Raw genomic sequence first — 16,986 nt, 5'->3', positions numbered from 1 at the left:
ATTTCATCTGTGACTTATTTTCATTATAATGTGGTTAAGGAGGTTGTGAAGGAGTAAATAACCCTCATCCAATTCAAATGTGTCAGTGACTTACACACGTTTTTTACCAACGTGAACATGAGTTGGGCGTAATCAAATTAGCTTCGGTCTGCTCACAACAGATGGTATACTAGACTCTTTCCTGAAGACCTGCTACACCAAAAGATTCTGTCTGCAAAATCCACTCTGGTTCTATTCCAAACTCTATCACTTGTTTTCTGTAGTTGACATTTGAAATCCTCCAATTACTAAGTTACCATCAGAGAGGAGGAAAAAAAACACAGAAGGAAGATATTTATGGATATGCCCTACTTCCAGTTTATACAAAAGCAATGTGATTTTTAAAAAATTCTCAAGATAAGTACATGGTTTGAAGTCAATGGTTTAAAATGAACTCCTGGAATAGGTATGGTCCAAAGAACTAGACAATGCCATTTTACTAGACAACTGAAAAACAATATTTAATAGATCAGCGAATTAACAGCACATCTCAGAGGAAAGTGACTGTATACATGCAAAATTATATAACATACCATTGTCTTTTCATTTTAGTTAATTTTGCACAATTTTTCAATATTGTGTAGGAGTATTTTCTTTCAACCAGTTACTTCCATAAGCAAGATAAAACAAAAGAAAAAAAATTACCTTCATGAGAGCAATTATAATCTAATGTGAACTTTTGCTACTAAATAAAATGATTAATTGCTTCCCTCCATAATGAATGCAATAAAAACTATACCTACATAAATTCTACCTAAAACATGATCTTAAATTAAAGTCTAAGCAAAATTCTAGCTCTCCAGCAAAAATGAACATTGAAGAAGCTGCAATTACTTTTCTAAAGAGTCTCTATGTCCCAAATAAGAAAAACTCAAAAGTACTGCAACTAATATATAATATTACACTCAGCACCCATGAAGCCAACCCTATTCCTACTTAACCCCTTTCCCTGAGTTCTCAAACAAAATAAATTCTTAAATCCTTAATATGACCTATAAATGCTATCATAATCTGACCTCTACTCACCTCTCTAACCCCATCTCATGTCACCCTCAACCCTTCAGTAATCATTACTTCCCAGAAATGATGGTCTCCTTTCAGTTCCTGAACAAAGCTCTTCAGTCTCAGATCTGAAACAGCCCTCAGTTCTTCGGGTCAGATCCCTTCTCTTCATTCCTCGAGTCTCAACTTAAATGTCTTCCTTTGTTGCCCCCTCCCCCAGGCTAAATGTACATATAATTTTATATATTATCTATATTCTGATACACTTTCTCACAGCACTCTAAATGTTTCCTTCAGAGACATTATCACCATTTGCAATTGTGCAGTGACTTTGTTAAATATTTTATACACACACACCCCAACTTGACTGATACTTCAACAAGAATAAGATCTTGCCTTTTTTCTTCCCCATTGTTGCCCAGAACTAAACGCCATTGCTGGCACAGTGGGGACATTCAATGAGTAATTTTTTATGTATAACTAATTCTCCTACTCCTAGTAGAGTATCTTCCACTTTTTAGGATTAAATAAATGTTTGCTGAACTGTTTGCTGATAAAGGCAAAGGCTTGGGATAAATGACAATTCTATGGAAATTTTAACAAAATGCAGATGTTTTTTAAGGAGTATTTCCTCAATTTTTAGAAACAATGGGACATGGAGAATGAAGCCCACAGCATCTTGATTTTAAAGGATACTAAATTCTAGTTTGTACAACATTTTCTTCTAACTAATTTCTAGCCACCATAACCATTCATAGTATTAGGACAGAACTCTGATTAAACCTGCATTCCTGCTGAGATCTGATAAGACAAGTGACAGAGAAATAGCACCTCATATATGTCTAACAGTAGAGTTTTTGTGTTTTGTTGCAAATTTTGGATATATTGATTGTTCCAAATCTATAGGCATTCTCTTATAATTAGACCAATAGAGTAAATACCATCATTCTCATTATGAATTATTTATCCATTCAATCTTAGACTTTTACAATTACCCTATATGAAGCCCTCATTTGTTTTTAATAGTTTAAAAGTCCCAGATTGGCCCTAGCCAGTTTGGCTCAGTGGATAGAGCGTCAGCCTGCGGCTGAAGGGTCCCAGGTTCGATTCTGGCCAAGGGCACATGCCTGGGTTGCAGGCTCCATCCCCAGTGGGGGGTGTGCAGGAGGCAGCCTATCAATGATTCCTTCTCATCATTGATGTTTCTATCTTTCTCTCTCTACCTCTTCCTTTCTCTCTGAAATCAATAAAGAAATATATATATTTTTTAAAAGTCCCAGATTGGCAAAACAAAACAAAAATATACATGAAAACTCTACTTAGTATTAGGCAGGGTGGGTGGCTAACTTTATTTTGCTTTTGTGCTGGTTTTAATGGCATTGAAATACCACAGATTCTAATGGTAGGAGGTCCATTAATCCCACGAAATAGTAAGTAAAATAGTACATGAATCTGCAGATGATTATGTGACTTTCATGAGATCCTCTAAGAGGTTACCTTCAAGAAATCTTGAGAGTCCTGTTGAAAATACATTTTACAAAGAAAGAAAAAAGAGTTTGCAATAACTCTTATATAAGTTGATTGTACGTTCAAAATAGGATTCAGTCCAGCATTCATGACTGTCACACCAGAACTTTCTTGAAGGTGTTAGTATGGTTCAGATACCCCACATATAAACCAAAACATTTTAACAATCCAAAGAAACTTATTTTGGTTACCACAATATTCATTTCTATTTTATCTTAAAGAAGGAAAGAAGGGAGGAAGGAAGGAAGGAAGGAGGAGAAGAGAAAGAGACAGATCTTGTTATGAACTAGTAGAATGATTAAACATGTTACCAAAGCCTACCTTCTGGATACCAAGGCTTTGTGTGAGGAGGCCATTCTTTTTCTTCATGGCAAAATGACTTGTAATCAGGACAGCAATCAGAAATGTCCCTTTCACAGAATTTATCACAGTAACACAGTGCATTCGCCTCATAGAACTGAGTGACACAGTCATCATCTCTGTCTTCACAACAACCAAAACTTCTACAGTACTGCCCTTTGAAAATGGCTCTTTTGAATCGAGTACCTTCCAAAACGGTGTGATTCCTTGTGAAATCTGCTCCCGGGTCCACTTGTCTTTGAGATACGTACTGTTTCTCCATCCAAATTTCTGTAAGAAGATAAGAGAAGATTAAGATCCTATACCCGGTCCACATTCTCTCCAGGTCAGGTATGGCTCCCACTTTCTATTATATCCAGTATATAACTTCTTGGGGTTTCTCCTTGGAGCCTGAATTCTAATAAAGACAACGCAGCCTGAATCCTGATACTGATCCTTCACTTGAACTGAGTATACTTCTTGTAGTTAAACATTAATCAAGAATTTAAATGTTTACCCAAGATAATGTAAGTGTTAGAAACAGACCATTGTAATTCCTCTAAAGTTAAAAAATTTATATTTAATATCATGCAAAAAATCTTCATCACCAAAAAAAATAAATACATAGATGAAATATTGAATATTGCTTGTTTCCCAAAAAATCTAAATTCTTAAATCAAGAACCTCTCTAGAATATGCATGGCCCAAATTATGGCTGCAATGACCACTGTCAAGGTATAGAAAATTCAAAAGTCAAAAACACAATTATTCATTTTACCTACTTGCATTGCAATGAAAATTCAGGCTCTCATGAGGTTGCCGGCTAGGATCTGTCATAGCAATAATAGTTGCTCTAAATCATGCCCAGTCACACACTGGTTTGATTTCCCATCTGTACTCCATTTACCTACCAGAAACATGTTGATTTCAAGGCTTAGTGGAGCCTAATTCAGCTAGAAATTCCCTGAGGGTGACAGTTCTCTCCACCGGAGTCCCTACTTGGCATCAATATGGGAACCTGCAGTATCTGGAAGGCAGTTAGAGTTAAGAAAAGTCAGTACTCTGTGCTAAGGAGCTGCAGCGGGGAGGGAATTGTGACTCAAAGGTCAAGATGTCCTTAGTGTTTCTGAAGAGCTGTACCTGTATAGTGGGTTTTGCTAGACTGCATTTATTCATTAACTACAATAACTCCCTTTGGATTAGGGATAAGTAACCAGCAGACGATGATTCAGCAAGAGTGGTTGGATGGTCTAGTGGAAAGGGCTTATCTTGACAATCAGAAAACTTGGACTCTGGTCCCTGAGCCACTGTTTAATTGGCTTTATGACATGGGATTCACAATTTGCTTCCCTGTCCTCAGGTATTTTCCTATAAAACCAGGGTTTTTCCCTTCAAGGCTAATTCCAACCCTTCAAACTCGTTCCCTGACTTTGTTTCATAAATTATTGGGTTCACAGTTTTATCTTAATTATTGTACTTTCTTCTGGCACCTTCCTTTTTTATCTTTTTTGTTTTAATTTTACATCATCTTGGTGTCACTCTCCATAGCCGCCCTGTCTCTCCAGTCCAAAAGCTACTGCCTCCACTTCCTTGTCATTCACTGGGGATCACTAAACTACAGCAAAGTGCTGTTTACATTCCCACCTACATTCATCAATGACCTCTCGACACCCAGGTCCCATAAGCATGTGTCCATCTTTATCATACATGGAACTTGTGCAGCACTTAGTCTGCATAACAACTGGTTAAGAACAGGAGCCTAAATTAGACTAATGGAGTTCAAATCCTCCTTTTACCACTGGGAAGTGGCTCAGTCACTCTAGGCCTCAATTTTCTCATCTACAAAATTTGGAGAATAACATTTATTATCACATCAGGTGAATGGGAAGTTAAAATGAAATAATTTACACAGCACTCACAGCATATCCCACATACTAGATAACTATTAGTTATCATGAGTAAGTATATTTTCCACCTAGAAACTTTTTCCTCCTTTGCCTTCTATGCTTTCATTCATTCCTGATTCTCTTCCCTTTCTTGATAAGGCTCCCAAATATCTGTTTATTTTGGGCCCTTTTTCTTCCCTTCTCAATGTTCATTTAAAATATGTTTTCACCAACATTCTCAGTCCGTTCCCTCCCTACTCCTCACACCTCATCTTCCCTCAAATTTACCTAGCACTGAATTAACCTAAAAGCTATGGGCCACAAGACCTTATACGAAGTGGACCTCCAACCTTGTTATCTTCCTGACCTTCATTTAAACCACTTTAGTCCTTACTCATATTGCCACTAGTCTTTCCATTCCTCAACACGCCAGGCATATACCTGTCTTAAGACCTTTGCACTTGCTGTGCCCCATGCCTGGAACACACATCCCAGATATCCACATGGTTCAATATCTCACTCTTTCAAGTGTTATTTTAAATTACACCTTCGCAGAGAGGCCATGCCTACATTCCCTATCTAAAATGACCCCCCTCTCCAGCTCCAGCACTCCCTATCCCCATTCTCTGTGCTTATGACTAATATACTATAATTTTATTCATTGATCTTATTTATTTTTTCCTCCAGAATGTAAGATCTACAAATCATAGAATTTTGTCTATATATAATTTGTCTTGTTTCTTCTGCAGCATGCAGAGCCTGAGACATATTTGTCATTCAGTATACATTAATTCAATTAATGGATGAATTTTCAATTTTCATTTTCTGCCCCTGTATTACATCTACTGAGTACTGTTGATGACCCACCAGCCCACAGAATTGGTGCCACCACACATTTTTGGATTTTTATCTCAGTTAAGCTCTTAAATGCTACCTGTCTCCCATTTTCCTTATGGCTTTGCTTTCCTAACTTACTAGAGATCATCACTTTCTAGGGATGACTTTCTCTCAGAGGTTACCAAGAAAACAAAGAAGCCATAAACCTATCTATATTTGCAGCCATCCTTCTAGGTTCAGAAGATGAGGTTTCATTCTGCTGTTAAGCAATTCTTTCACTTAGGATTTTTAGTCTGTGACCATTTATGCTATTCTTTTGTATGTCTCTTGGTTCTTATTCAACTTCAAACTCTTTCATGTGAGTCCTTTAATCTGATAGTAGGATTATAGCAGACACCATTGTCACCCTGCCCATATTCCCACCGTCCTTACTATTTTAGAACAAAGCTAGCTAAAATTCCAATTTTATGAGTAATTGAGCAGAGCTCAGTCCTTACCCCATCCCACTACATAACAAGCCAGAAGTGCTAAAGAATTAACACCCTCCCTGTAGGCCAGAAGCAGCCTTTATAAGATGCCTAGAGGAAGAGGTATATATATATATACCCCACTCTCCAGACACTGGGATGAGTTATCTCTGATATCCTCACATAGGTAGCCCTCATTCTGAGGTAAGAATGGGAGTTCCATAGGCAGGGGAATTGCCAGTGGTGCCCTAATTTATTTGTTTACAGACCACAGCAATTTATCATTGTCTGCTAAGTGTTATCTACTGATTACAACATCCCACTTTGACTAATATCTCTTCTCTAAATTGACAAAAGCTTTAAAATAGTCCTGCAAAGGAACTTCACATTGAAAGTGACATATTGACACAAGTATTTCTACTAATGTATTCCTTTAGACCAGTGCTTTTCAACAGGGGAGAGTTTGCTTCTCAGGAGGAATTTAGCAATGTCTGGAGGTGGTTTTTATTGTGCTGACTACAGAGGTTCCATGAGCTTCCGGTACATAGAGGCTAGGGATGCTGCTCAACATCTCAGAATGTGCAGGTCACAACCTGCAACAAAGAATTATCTGACCAAAAGTGTTAATGACACTGTTGATAAACTCTTATTTACACTTGTTAAAAAAATTTTAAAGAAGAAAAAATTAGAAACAAATGAAAATAACACATTTACTTGCAAATGGATTTAAATAAAGTTTGATCACATGGACTTCCAGTTAATGGTTGCTTTGAGATGTCAACTAATGACAATAGTACATATAAACTAGAGGTGATCTTTTAAAAATTTGGGGTGTACCGAAACCGGTTTGGCTCAGTGGATAGAGCGTCGGTCTGCGGACTGAAAGGTCCCAGGTTCGATTCCGGTCAAGGGCATGTGCATTGGTTGCGGGCACGTCCCCGGTGGGGGATGTGCAGGAGGCACCTGGTCGATGTTTCTCTCTCATCGATGTTTCTAGCTTTCTATCTCTCTCCCTTCCTCTCTGTAAAAAATCAATAAAATATATTAAAAAAAATTTGGGGTGTAGTGTATGTATGACTCAAAGGTTAGAGTCCACCATGCCACACCCTCTTCCAACCTGATGATTCTCTTTGGATGAGATGCATTTTAGATGAGAAGAAAAGTTTCACATTCCTTCTTCTTGGAATTTTTACAACCTCTATTTCACACACACAAAAACAAACAAACAAACAAACAAAAAACAACAAAAAACAGTGGAGGCAATCAGCAGCCTTCTGGGCTTTGTAGGGGTGGGTAGAGTGAAGTCAATCAAATAATTTCCTTACAATATTTAGCTAGATGCTATAAAAATTGCTGCACACTGGAAATTTTAATCATGTTTATATTGAAAGTTTAAATAGGCAAAATATAAACTTGAAAAGGAAGAGGGACTATAGAGAGACATAACAAAAATGTGGGCTTACTAAACATTTTATCTTATTGGCTTAAATTCTGTCATTAGAGATTTATTCGTCTGAATCATGGAGTTTATTCCTATGGTAGTAAGTGGTATTTGGTAAACTAAAGTAATATTATCTCACCTTTCAGGGTTCATGGCTTGATATCTTTACTTTGACAGGAAGTCTAGGATGCCCCATGAGTGGTGAGGACTGGTGAAGACTGGGTAAGGATGGTAAGAAAAGCACAGGGAGACTTGCCAAAAATGAAATGCTCTTTCTTCACATATTGGGGCATCAAGTAATTATACGAAGCTACCTTCTTATTACTACTCCGCTGGATTATTTCAAATCTTAGAATAAAGGATTTCAATAAGACTTAAAGAAAAATTCTGACTACAGGGTGCAGTTGTCTTTGGATTAAGCTGCTGAGGAAGACTGGATGATTTTGCACATTATAATTAATATATATATACATGTGTACATATCAGTACAATACACAATACATATTGTGTGTTACTATGTGTAATAATCTCTTTTGATCCTTGCAATAGTCTATGGTGGCAAAATTATTATTATCCCTGTTTTAGTTTTTACAGATGAAGGGCTGAGACTCAAATGACTATGCAAGGTCACACAGCCAGTGACTGACTGTGTGATTCCAAGCGTGGTGCTCATTTTCCTGCCCCATCCTGCTTTTCTGTATAAATGTTCACCTGGCTGTATTGATTAAGCCTGGATTTAGCCCATGATGTGAATAATTGTTCCAGATCCTTTTCCAATGCAGTGATTCAAGGTGGAGAGAAATTGGAAGGAGGTGGAGATCTAGGTCAGGATCACAGGGTTTTACACAGATTGTCTGTGCATTTTTTAATCGTTCAAGTGAAACTCCACTTTTCTGTAGAATATTTGGCCTCTACTCATTGCTGAGAAAACTGGAAAAAAATTAAAAACTTAGCCAACTCATAAAATGATAAAGAGAACCTTGCAGTAGCTCCTCAACTGACAATAGCTCGGGATGCTGGGCTCAGGTCCAGGCTTTTAGCAACTTTGCACGATAATTAAACAAGTACTTTGGATTTACTTTCCCCTTGTTTTTCACTTTTTGCAATGGCAATGTTAACAACTTTTTTCATTTTGTTCCAGTATAGAATTGTGTGGTACAGTGATTTATGCACTGTGCATTTGCAGAATAAAACACCCAGAGGGAATATTTGATTTAAACCACCAAACACCAAAGAAAACCTCTAATGGCCCAAGAGATTGTACGCATTTAAACCTGAAAGGTCGAGAGACACAGAGAGAAAAAACCCTGACAAAGGTCTCAGTTTCCTTCCGATGGGGTCTCTATTTTGGTTCAAAGGCCTCCTGCAGAAGTTACGTTTCCAATTATTTGCCTTGTTATAGACAGTAGAGGGGCCTTCAAGCCTCATAATAATAAGACCCAAAAAAAACCTTTTTCACCCCTAGGAAAAAAGAAAAGAAAAAATAAAGGAACATGAATGAAGGCCAATGGTACATATAGTAAAAGATTACATTGGAGAAAAAGTTAACAGAAATAGTTATAAGAAAAAGTTGTGCTTCTTATAACTAAGAATATAGTTTCTTTCACATCAAACTTCTAATTTCAATGTATTTAAACAGGAGACAATGAGAAATGCAAAAAAACTACCTCTAGAGGTAATAAAATTTTTAATTAATACTTTATTTCACAAGAGGTGCTTGAAAATAAGAAATAGGCCTGACATCTCATTCTCTTTGTGCATTTCTAACAGTTGTTTACTCAAAGTAAATATATGTTGAACTTCAAATGTATTCTAGGCACTGCTATATTTGGTGGATGCACAGGTTAATAAAACCTATATTAGTACTTAAAGAACAACCCAGTTTAACCAGGGAAGCCAACATAAGGAAATCAGTGCAACCAGCCTTCATAAGTGTTATTAAAGGGACAGGTAGGGGATTTAATGAGGGCATAAAGGAGGTAGTAAGCAATTTTTCTTGGTAGAATTAGGGAAGGTAATATTAAGAAATGACATTTTCATTGGGTCTTAAAGAATACTTAGGTGTTTTCCATGTAAAATAGACAGAATATCTAGACTGAGAATGGATACGGGCCATATTATTTTTGGAACTTGAGTGACAAGGACATTTAAATACAGACTATAGATTCTAAAAGAAATATGAGTCAGTGGTTGGTTTGCTCACCCAACAATATTTTTTAAGTAACAGCATACACTTTCCTTTGGGGATCTGCTCTTCTCCCATCATGTTGGGAATAGGGGTTGGCTAGGGTGAGTTCCAGATTACTTATGAGTGACTACATGGTGGACTTAGCTACATAGAAGAAGCTGTTTAGGAAAAAGATTAGCTCAATTTATAATCTCTTCTTTGGTTTTCTGGTGGGTATCCAGATGAAAATGACTAATGAGAAATTAGTTTCCATCTGTGATAGAGTGTGGGTCTGGACGTCAATGCATAGTTAATAGTAAAAACCATGGGAGTGATACTACCCATCACCATCCAGGGCTGAAGCATGCCTCTTTAAGATATTTGAATAGTCTAAATGTGTTTGCAAAGAATGTTATTATTTTAGAACCTCATAGACCCTGAGGTTTATTAACTGAAAGTTTATTATTCTTTTCTATAAAGCACATGTGTTCCTCATGTACTCGTTTTATGGGAGATGTCATGATAAATGATAATTATTCTTAGTTTTAGATTCAAATCAAAATCAGATTGAAAATCCTTACTGTGGCACTGATCAGCTTATCTTCTCATAGGCTTGTTAACTCAAATATCAAAATAGAAAATATAACACCAATTTTATAGAGTTGCTTTGGGGATTAAATAAAATAATCTATGAGAAAGTACTGGAACCACGCAGAAGTTTCTTTACTTGCAAAGGATTAGCTTGCAAAAGGATTATCAACATCAATGAGTTTAAAATACAAAGGGACTCCAAGGTCTTAGCTTGTGGTCCTAGATGCATTTTCTCTTAAATGACTTTAAACAGAATCTTATCCTTTCTGCTGATTTATATTCAAGTAGTAGTCTTTTCCAAAATATGACTGTTTTGTCTATGTGAAAATGTGTGAATAAGACAGCCACTTTCTCAATGATCTCTACAAAAGGGGAAAGGGAACTCAGTACATGACAATAGCATTTGCTATCTCATCACTGTTTTTATTGTGCAAAAATTCCAAGGGGTTTTGAGCCTGTGGAATCTCCACAAGAGTGGGGCAATCATCCTAACTCCACAGCACCAGCACACTCAATGTTTAAAAGTTCTTTCGGTTACAAACCCACAGTCTCACTTCTGAACTCCTAACCCAGTGGTTCACACACTCGCTATAGATCAGAATAACCTGGGAATTAAAAATTATAAAAAAATAAAAGCAAGCCGGTTTGTAGGTCTTACCCCTCAAAATTATTTCATTGGTACTGTATGCAAGAGAGTCAGGCTAAATACAACTGCTGGAACAACACACTCAAAAACTATTTCATTTTTTTATAATCACTTTTTCTCACCTCTTGCCCATTAATTTCAATGATACAGACACAGGGCTTTCAATTATTTCATGATTTGTGATAGGTCCTTTGGATTATTCATACTGAAAAAATGAGTCATACCATATACTTGTGTAATGCTCATTCATTTCTTTATCACTCTTAAATTATAAAAATTATCTCTACTTTCCATTTCATTATGTCTTTCCTTTTTAGCACTATTCTTTGCACTTACTTACTATGATGGAGTTAATGATGACCATAAATTAGCTCAAAAGTAACACATGCATGGATGTCTTCCTGTCTATGACTCAAGAAACATAATGATTAAAATGATCTAATTTTACTCCATCTGTTGGTGGTGGGCTCTTTTAATTGAAGTATAACCTTGTTCACATAGTTACAGCCCATAAACTGAAAATTTAAAAGTAGAAAAACTTCTGTCTCTGATATAATAAGCACTAAATATATATATTAGTTTCCTCTCTAATTTCTTTCCCTGCATTGTTCCTCCCTTTCCTACCTCACCTTTGGATAATAAATGCATTATTAAGACCTTGACTAATCTTAAATTCTAATCTCTAGTGGACTATTAATATTCAGCAATCATATTTCTTCCCTTTGTAGAATAGGAGAGAATTTGTATTCATTCATGGGGATCCTCAGGGTAGTCATATCCCATTATCTAACAGAGATGGTAATAATAACCCATCCAAAAAAAGATGCTGTTGAATCAGAACAAAGTGAGGAAATGAGATGAAACACTGGGTGAGATGGATGCATGTGTTTTGAGGGAGGGATGGTGGTTACAGACAAGGACAGGCCTCCTTGTTTCTCATCACAAATAGGCACTTTCTGATGCATTATTACAAGGTGGTATGTGGAGGGTCCTTTCCTCCCCACCGTGAGGCAGGAACTGCAGCTGACTGGAAAAGCTGAGTGATTTTCAGCAGCGGCTCTAGTGAACACCAGCAGGCAGACAGTGGAAATGTTCCCATTATCACAAAAAAGAAAAAGGAAATGAAGACTAACAACTCTTTCTAAAATGTTTCAAAGCTCTAAGGAAAGAAAGAAAGAAAGAAAGAAAGAAAGAAAGAAAGAAAGAAAGAAAGAAAGAAAGAAAGAAAGGAAGGAAGGAAAGAAGGAAGAAAGAAAGGAAGTAAGTCACATCCCTTACACAATATAGAGAGATATAAAACAAAACTGAAATTATGTCACTTAAAACAGTGATGTCAATAAAAGAATGTACAGGCATACCACAGAGATATCAATACAAAACCAGCATTATAATAAAGCGAGTGGTAATCTTTTTGCTGGTGAAAGGTCTTGCTTTCAGTTTGTAGAAAACACACCTGTGAAGTTTAATAAAGCAAAGGGCAAAAACACAAAGTACGCCTGTATGGGTGTTGGGATCAAAGAGAACAAAACTTGGGCTCTGGCTTTCGTCCTTTTGTTTTGGTGTATTCCTTTTAGAGGTCGCAAACTTTCTGTGACTTAGTCTGTAAGTGAAATGGTAATAATTATACCAGGTTGGCCTATTTTCTTACATGCGGGTTTCTGTGTGAAGGACGTCAACAGCTTAGACCTTGTTTCTGCCCCTCTTGTGACATGGTGTAAATCTCATGCCTGTATATTTTGGCTGCTAAACTCAGGCCCCGTTTAAGGCATTAATGACCACAAACACACATCTGAAGAAGAATAGGCAACAGTGCAGTTCAAACACAGTGCAGGCTGAATTCATATCAGACCCGGTGCTTGGTGCTATTTCTATCCCCCAAAGCAACACAATCTGTAGCATTTACATCAGATATAAAATGTACATTACCAAATAGCTCTCAGAGTTTCTGTGTCAAAATGCCAACATTCAAAATACTTTATAACTGGCCACAATGTTTTGGTATTTATTTTACAGTTGTGTAGCCAAAGGTTCCCTTTAAGGTTTCAAAACAACTCCTAGTTTAAGTCTGAGATTTCACTTCAAGGAACATAGAAACTGGTTGCAGAGTTTTTATAATAATTATGACTTACCTGCTCTTCTCTGAGGTTGAGGTTGGCACTTCCACTTGCATTCAAACAGGGCACTCTGTGCCCACAGTTGCATGAAGTAGGGAAAGGGGAGAATAGGTTTTTAATGTATGGTGATATTGAGATTAACCTATTTGTAAATGCAATTTTAAAAGAAAAGAGCAAAGCTTTCTGGAATGCTACTGCTTTCTAAAATGTACCCCAAAAGACCATTACCAGGAAAATAATATGCTCAGGTCATTTTAGATCGGGATGTTTATAAATCTCATCCCTCACATGGCTTCACTTATTGGCTACGATGCCTTTCAAAATCTATATCCTCAATCTGGAGTCTGCTTCAAATTCCTCACCCACATTTTAACTGTGTACTGAACATCTCCACTTAAATATCTCCCAGTCACCTTGAACTAAACGTTTCTAAAACCAAGTTCACATTCTGCCTTTCCGCTCCCCTCTTTCTGCCTCCAGCCACACACACACACCACAATTTTTTTCTATGTCCCAGTATTTGTCAGGATAGGCTAGCCTTATTCTGTGAGAACAAATAGCCCCCAAATCTCAAAGCATAAAATAGAAAGTTTATGCTCGGTTCACACACAGTCCTCCTCTTAACTGGGCACTGATCTAAAGCACCTGTGCTCCAGCGTGGCACGTGGTGCTCAGCTGTTTTCATTCTGCGGCTCTATCAGCTCAACGTGTGGCCACCCTGCTACTTGCCAAAGAGGAAGAAAAAGACGAGAGAACGGCACTGAGGTTTCCATCGCTTCGTCCCAGAAGTAACACACGTGACTTTCATTTACATTTGTTGTTGTTGTTTAAAGGAGCTGTGGTACATTCATAGACAATGAAATACTATGCAGCTGTAAAAAAAAGAATTAAATCCCACCATTTGCAACAACATGGATGGACCTAGAGGACATCACCTAAGCCAGTCACAGAAAGATGAAAACCATACCACTTTACTCATCTGTGGAATCCAAAGAACAAAACAATCGAACAAACAAAACCGACACAGACTCATCAATACAGAGAACAAATTGAGAGTTGCCAGGGAGGAGGGGCTTGGAATGCTGGGTGAAATAGTTACATGCTCTCTCCTGGGCAAGAGTGATGCCAAGTACAACTGTCCAAGTGCCAGAAAGAAGAGCTAGGAAATGAAAACTACATAACATTCTCTTTGTCCAAATTTCCTATTTTTCAGATTCTCAGGCCAGAAACTGTGGCTTCACCCATCTTTCTCTGACACCCCCACGTTCCATCAGTTAATAAGGAGATACCGTCAATCCTGCTTTCTCTCTCTCTGTATAATCAATTCCCTTTTTTAATTCCCACCTCCACTTAAATGCAAACTCTCATCAGATGTCTTCCCTGACAGCAATGATTTTCTCACAGGTCTCCCTGTTGCCAGGATCCTCTCAGATCAATTCTCTACACGGCAGCCATAGTGATGTTTCTAAAACACAAACACGATTGTATTGATTTAACCTCCGGTTTAAAACCCTTCAGTAGCTCCCCATGGCTGTTTTGTTTTAAATGCCCAAGCCTGTAAATATGATTTCTAAGACCCTGTATTATCTGGTATGTTCTTACTTCTCTAACTTCATCTCTCCAATGTCCACCTCGTAGTGGAAGCTGTGTTGTGCCCCCCGGATCCTCCTTCAAGTCTGAGGCACTTGTTTGTCCAGCCAGTGAAATGCTGATAGCTGGCAGCTGATAGCTCATAGCTGAAACCCTTTTCCAGGAATCACCTGCAACCAAAGGAAGCTGCCTCACCCATGCTTATTCTTTCACCCCTGCGGCCACATTTATCCAAGGTCAGGAGAGAACACAAAAACCCTCTCCTTGTTTCAATTTGCGGCCAATGTAAACACCATCCCAGTTCCAGCACAGTCATGCCCTGAGAGATCTTGTCACAGCCCCACAACCTCCTACACTGCCATCTGTGTCCTAGCATCTGTTTCCCCGGGAACCTGAAACATTCCTCAGACTCCATGCTGCAGGGATCTGAAACACTCCCAGCACTCCAAATACATCCTTTCTTCCATTAGACCTTTGCTCAGATGGTGTCTGTGGCCTGAGTAATTCCTACTTATCCTCAGGGACTTGAACAGCTCATCATGCCAACAAAGAACAGCAAATCTACAAAAAAGCCCTCTCATCAAGTCTGCAACAGGTACTCCAAATAGATCCTCCCTCCTGCAAAATTTACCAGACTCGGAGCAATGTAATCTTATTATCCAACTGCATTACAATCCCCTGCAAAGTGGGGCATGAGTACTCTCAGAATTGCAATGAAAATATATTTGGGGTGACAAGAGGGACCTATCATAAAAACATGTGGTCTCACCCAGCCAGTGTTGCTCAGTGGTTGAGTGTTGACCCATAAACCTAGAGGTCACAGTTCTATTCCCAGTCAGGGCACATGCAAGGGTTGTGGACTGGATACTCAGTAGGGGGCGTGCAGGAGGCAGCCAGCTGATCGATAATTCTCTCACATCATTGGTATTTCTCTCTCCTTTTCCATTCCTCTCTCTGAAATAAATAAAAACATATTTTTTAAAAAACAAACAAAATATATGTGATCCCAATTATTTTACCCTGGGCTCAAAACCCAGAATACAGTGTTGTTGTTTTTGTTTGTTTTATTATTCTGAACATAGCCCTTACTATATTTCTGGAGTTAATAGCACCTCCTATTAATCTGGGAACCTCTGGATCCCCTGAACTCTGCATGTGGCCTTGGGGAGACAGAGTGGCACCTAGATTTCTCCTGCTGCATGTCCACCCAATCACTTACGGACCATTTGATTGTAGCAACAAGCTGAAGGCTAGGATTCTTCCAGGCATCTTAGCTTCCACCATGTTACATCTGTCCTTCTTCTTTACTCACCAACCTCAAGGCAACAGCTGGCATTCTACACCTTCCCCAATATCCTGAGACCTTTCTGGTATAGTCTACTCCTTCAATTCAGTCTTTCACTTATCTTTTGATATGCTGAAGGGAGAAAAAAACAAGTAGCAAATGATTTTCCCGCTCACCTCCTTCAGAGCTACTGGCCTCCTAGAGATGTCAAAAAAGTCAGCTTTAACGTTTAAGACTAATGAGTGGCCTCTTTTCTAAGCAATGTCTTTCTTCTCCTTGCCTGGAGCCAGAAGCTGGTGGCTCAGCTTGAGTTGAGAGAGGGCTGCAAGAAAACACATTTAAGAAGGATATGAAAATGTGTGGGTTTCATATTTGCAAAGAATTGTCCCCCATGACATTTATTCACGAATCTGCCACTTCAGAGTGTAAGTTTCCTGTCAGTAGTTAAGAATTTTTATCTGTCTTTGCAAATTCAGTGACAAATACAGTGCATAGCATATGGCAGGTGATCCAACATTTTTTGTTGGAAGACAGGGTATCTTTACCTCCTACTTCAGATCTATTATGATGTTGCTCCTATCCTGACAGGTCTCATCTGTTTATCTCTTTAAACTCTTGCCTCTACTCTCTTTTAATTTCAGCTGAAATTCATTCTCAGGAATACTAGTATCCTTCATTTTCACCAGTAATTCACATACCTTAGTATGTAGGGCCAGAAAAATAGGCTAGATTCTTGTACATATAGAAAATATACTGTGGTTTTTAGCATTAACTTGCACCTGTGGATATATGCCATGTACTTATTTTTTTTATGTTATTTTTTTTTCATCTTCAACTATTGTACCAGACTTTAAACTCCTAAAAATAAAAATTTAAATTAGTATTATTTATTTATTTTTCTTTATTTATTTTAATTAAATATTATTTAAAGTATTACATATGTCCTCTCCCCCAACCCCCGCATTGACCCCTTCTAGTCTGTCCCCATCCCTGTTCCAGGCCTTTACTATCCTATTGTCTGTGTCCATGGACTATGCATATATGCATACAAGTTC

The 16,986-nt window shown here is 37.9% G+C and overlaps 1 protein-coding gene across 1 annotated transcript in view; it reads right to left on the bottom strand.

Annotated features, from left to right (window-relative positions):
- Positions 1-3,244, bottom strand: part of TINAG (tubulointerstitial nephritis antigen) — an 80,022-nt gene extending 76,778 nt beyond the window's left edge. Inside the window, exon 1 of the mRNA XM_008147466.3 lies at positions 2,890-3,244. Coding sequence (XP_008145688.1) covers positions 2,890-3,244 — 355 coding nt within the window. The remainder of the gene's footprint in view (positions 1-2,889) is intronic.
- Positions 3,245-16,986: the final 13,742 nt, after the last annotated feature.

This window comes from Eptesicus fuscus, chromosome 10, assembly GCF_027574615.1.
Source record: "Eptesicus fuscus isolate TK198812 chromosome 10, DD_ASM_mEF_20220401, whole genome shotgun sequence".
Classification (NCBI taxonomy): domain Eukaryota; kingdom Metazoa; phylum Chordata; class Mammalia; order Chiroptera; family Vespertilionidae; genus Eptesicus; species Eptesicus fuscus.
Note: the sequence above shows the minus strand (reverse complement) of the source record. Positions and strands in the feature narration are given on the sequence as shown.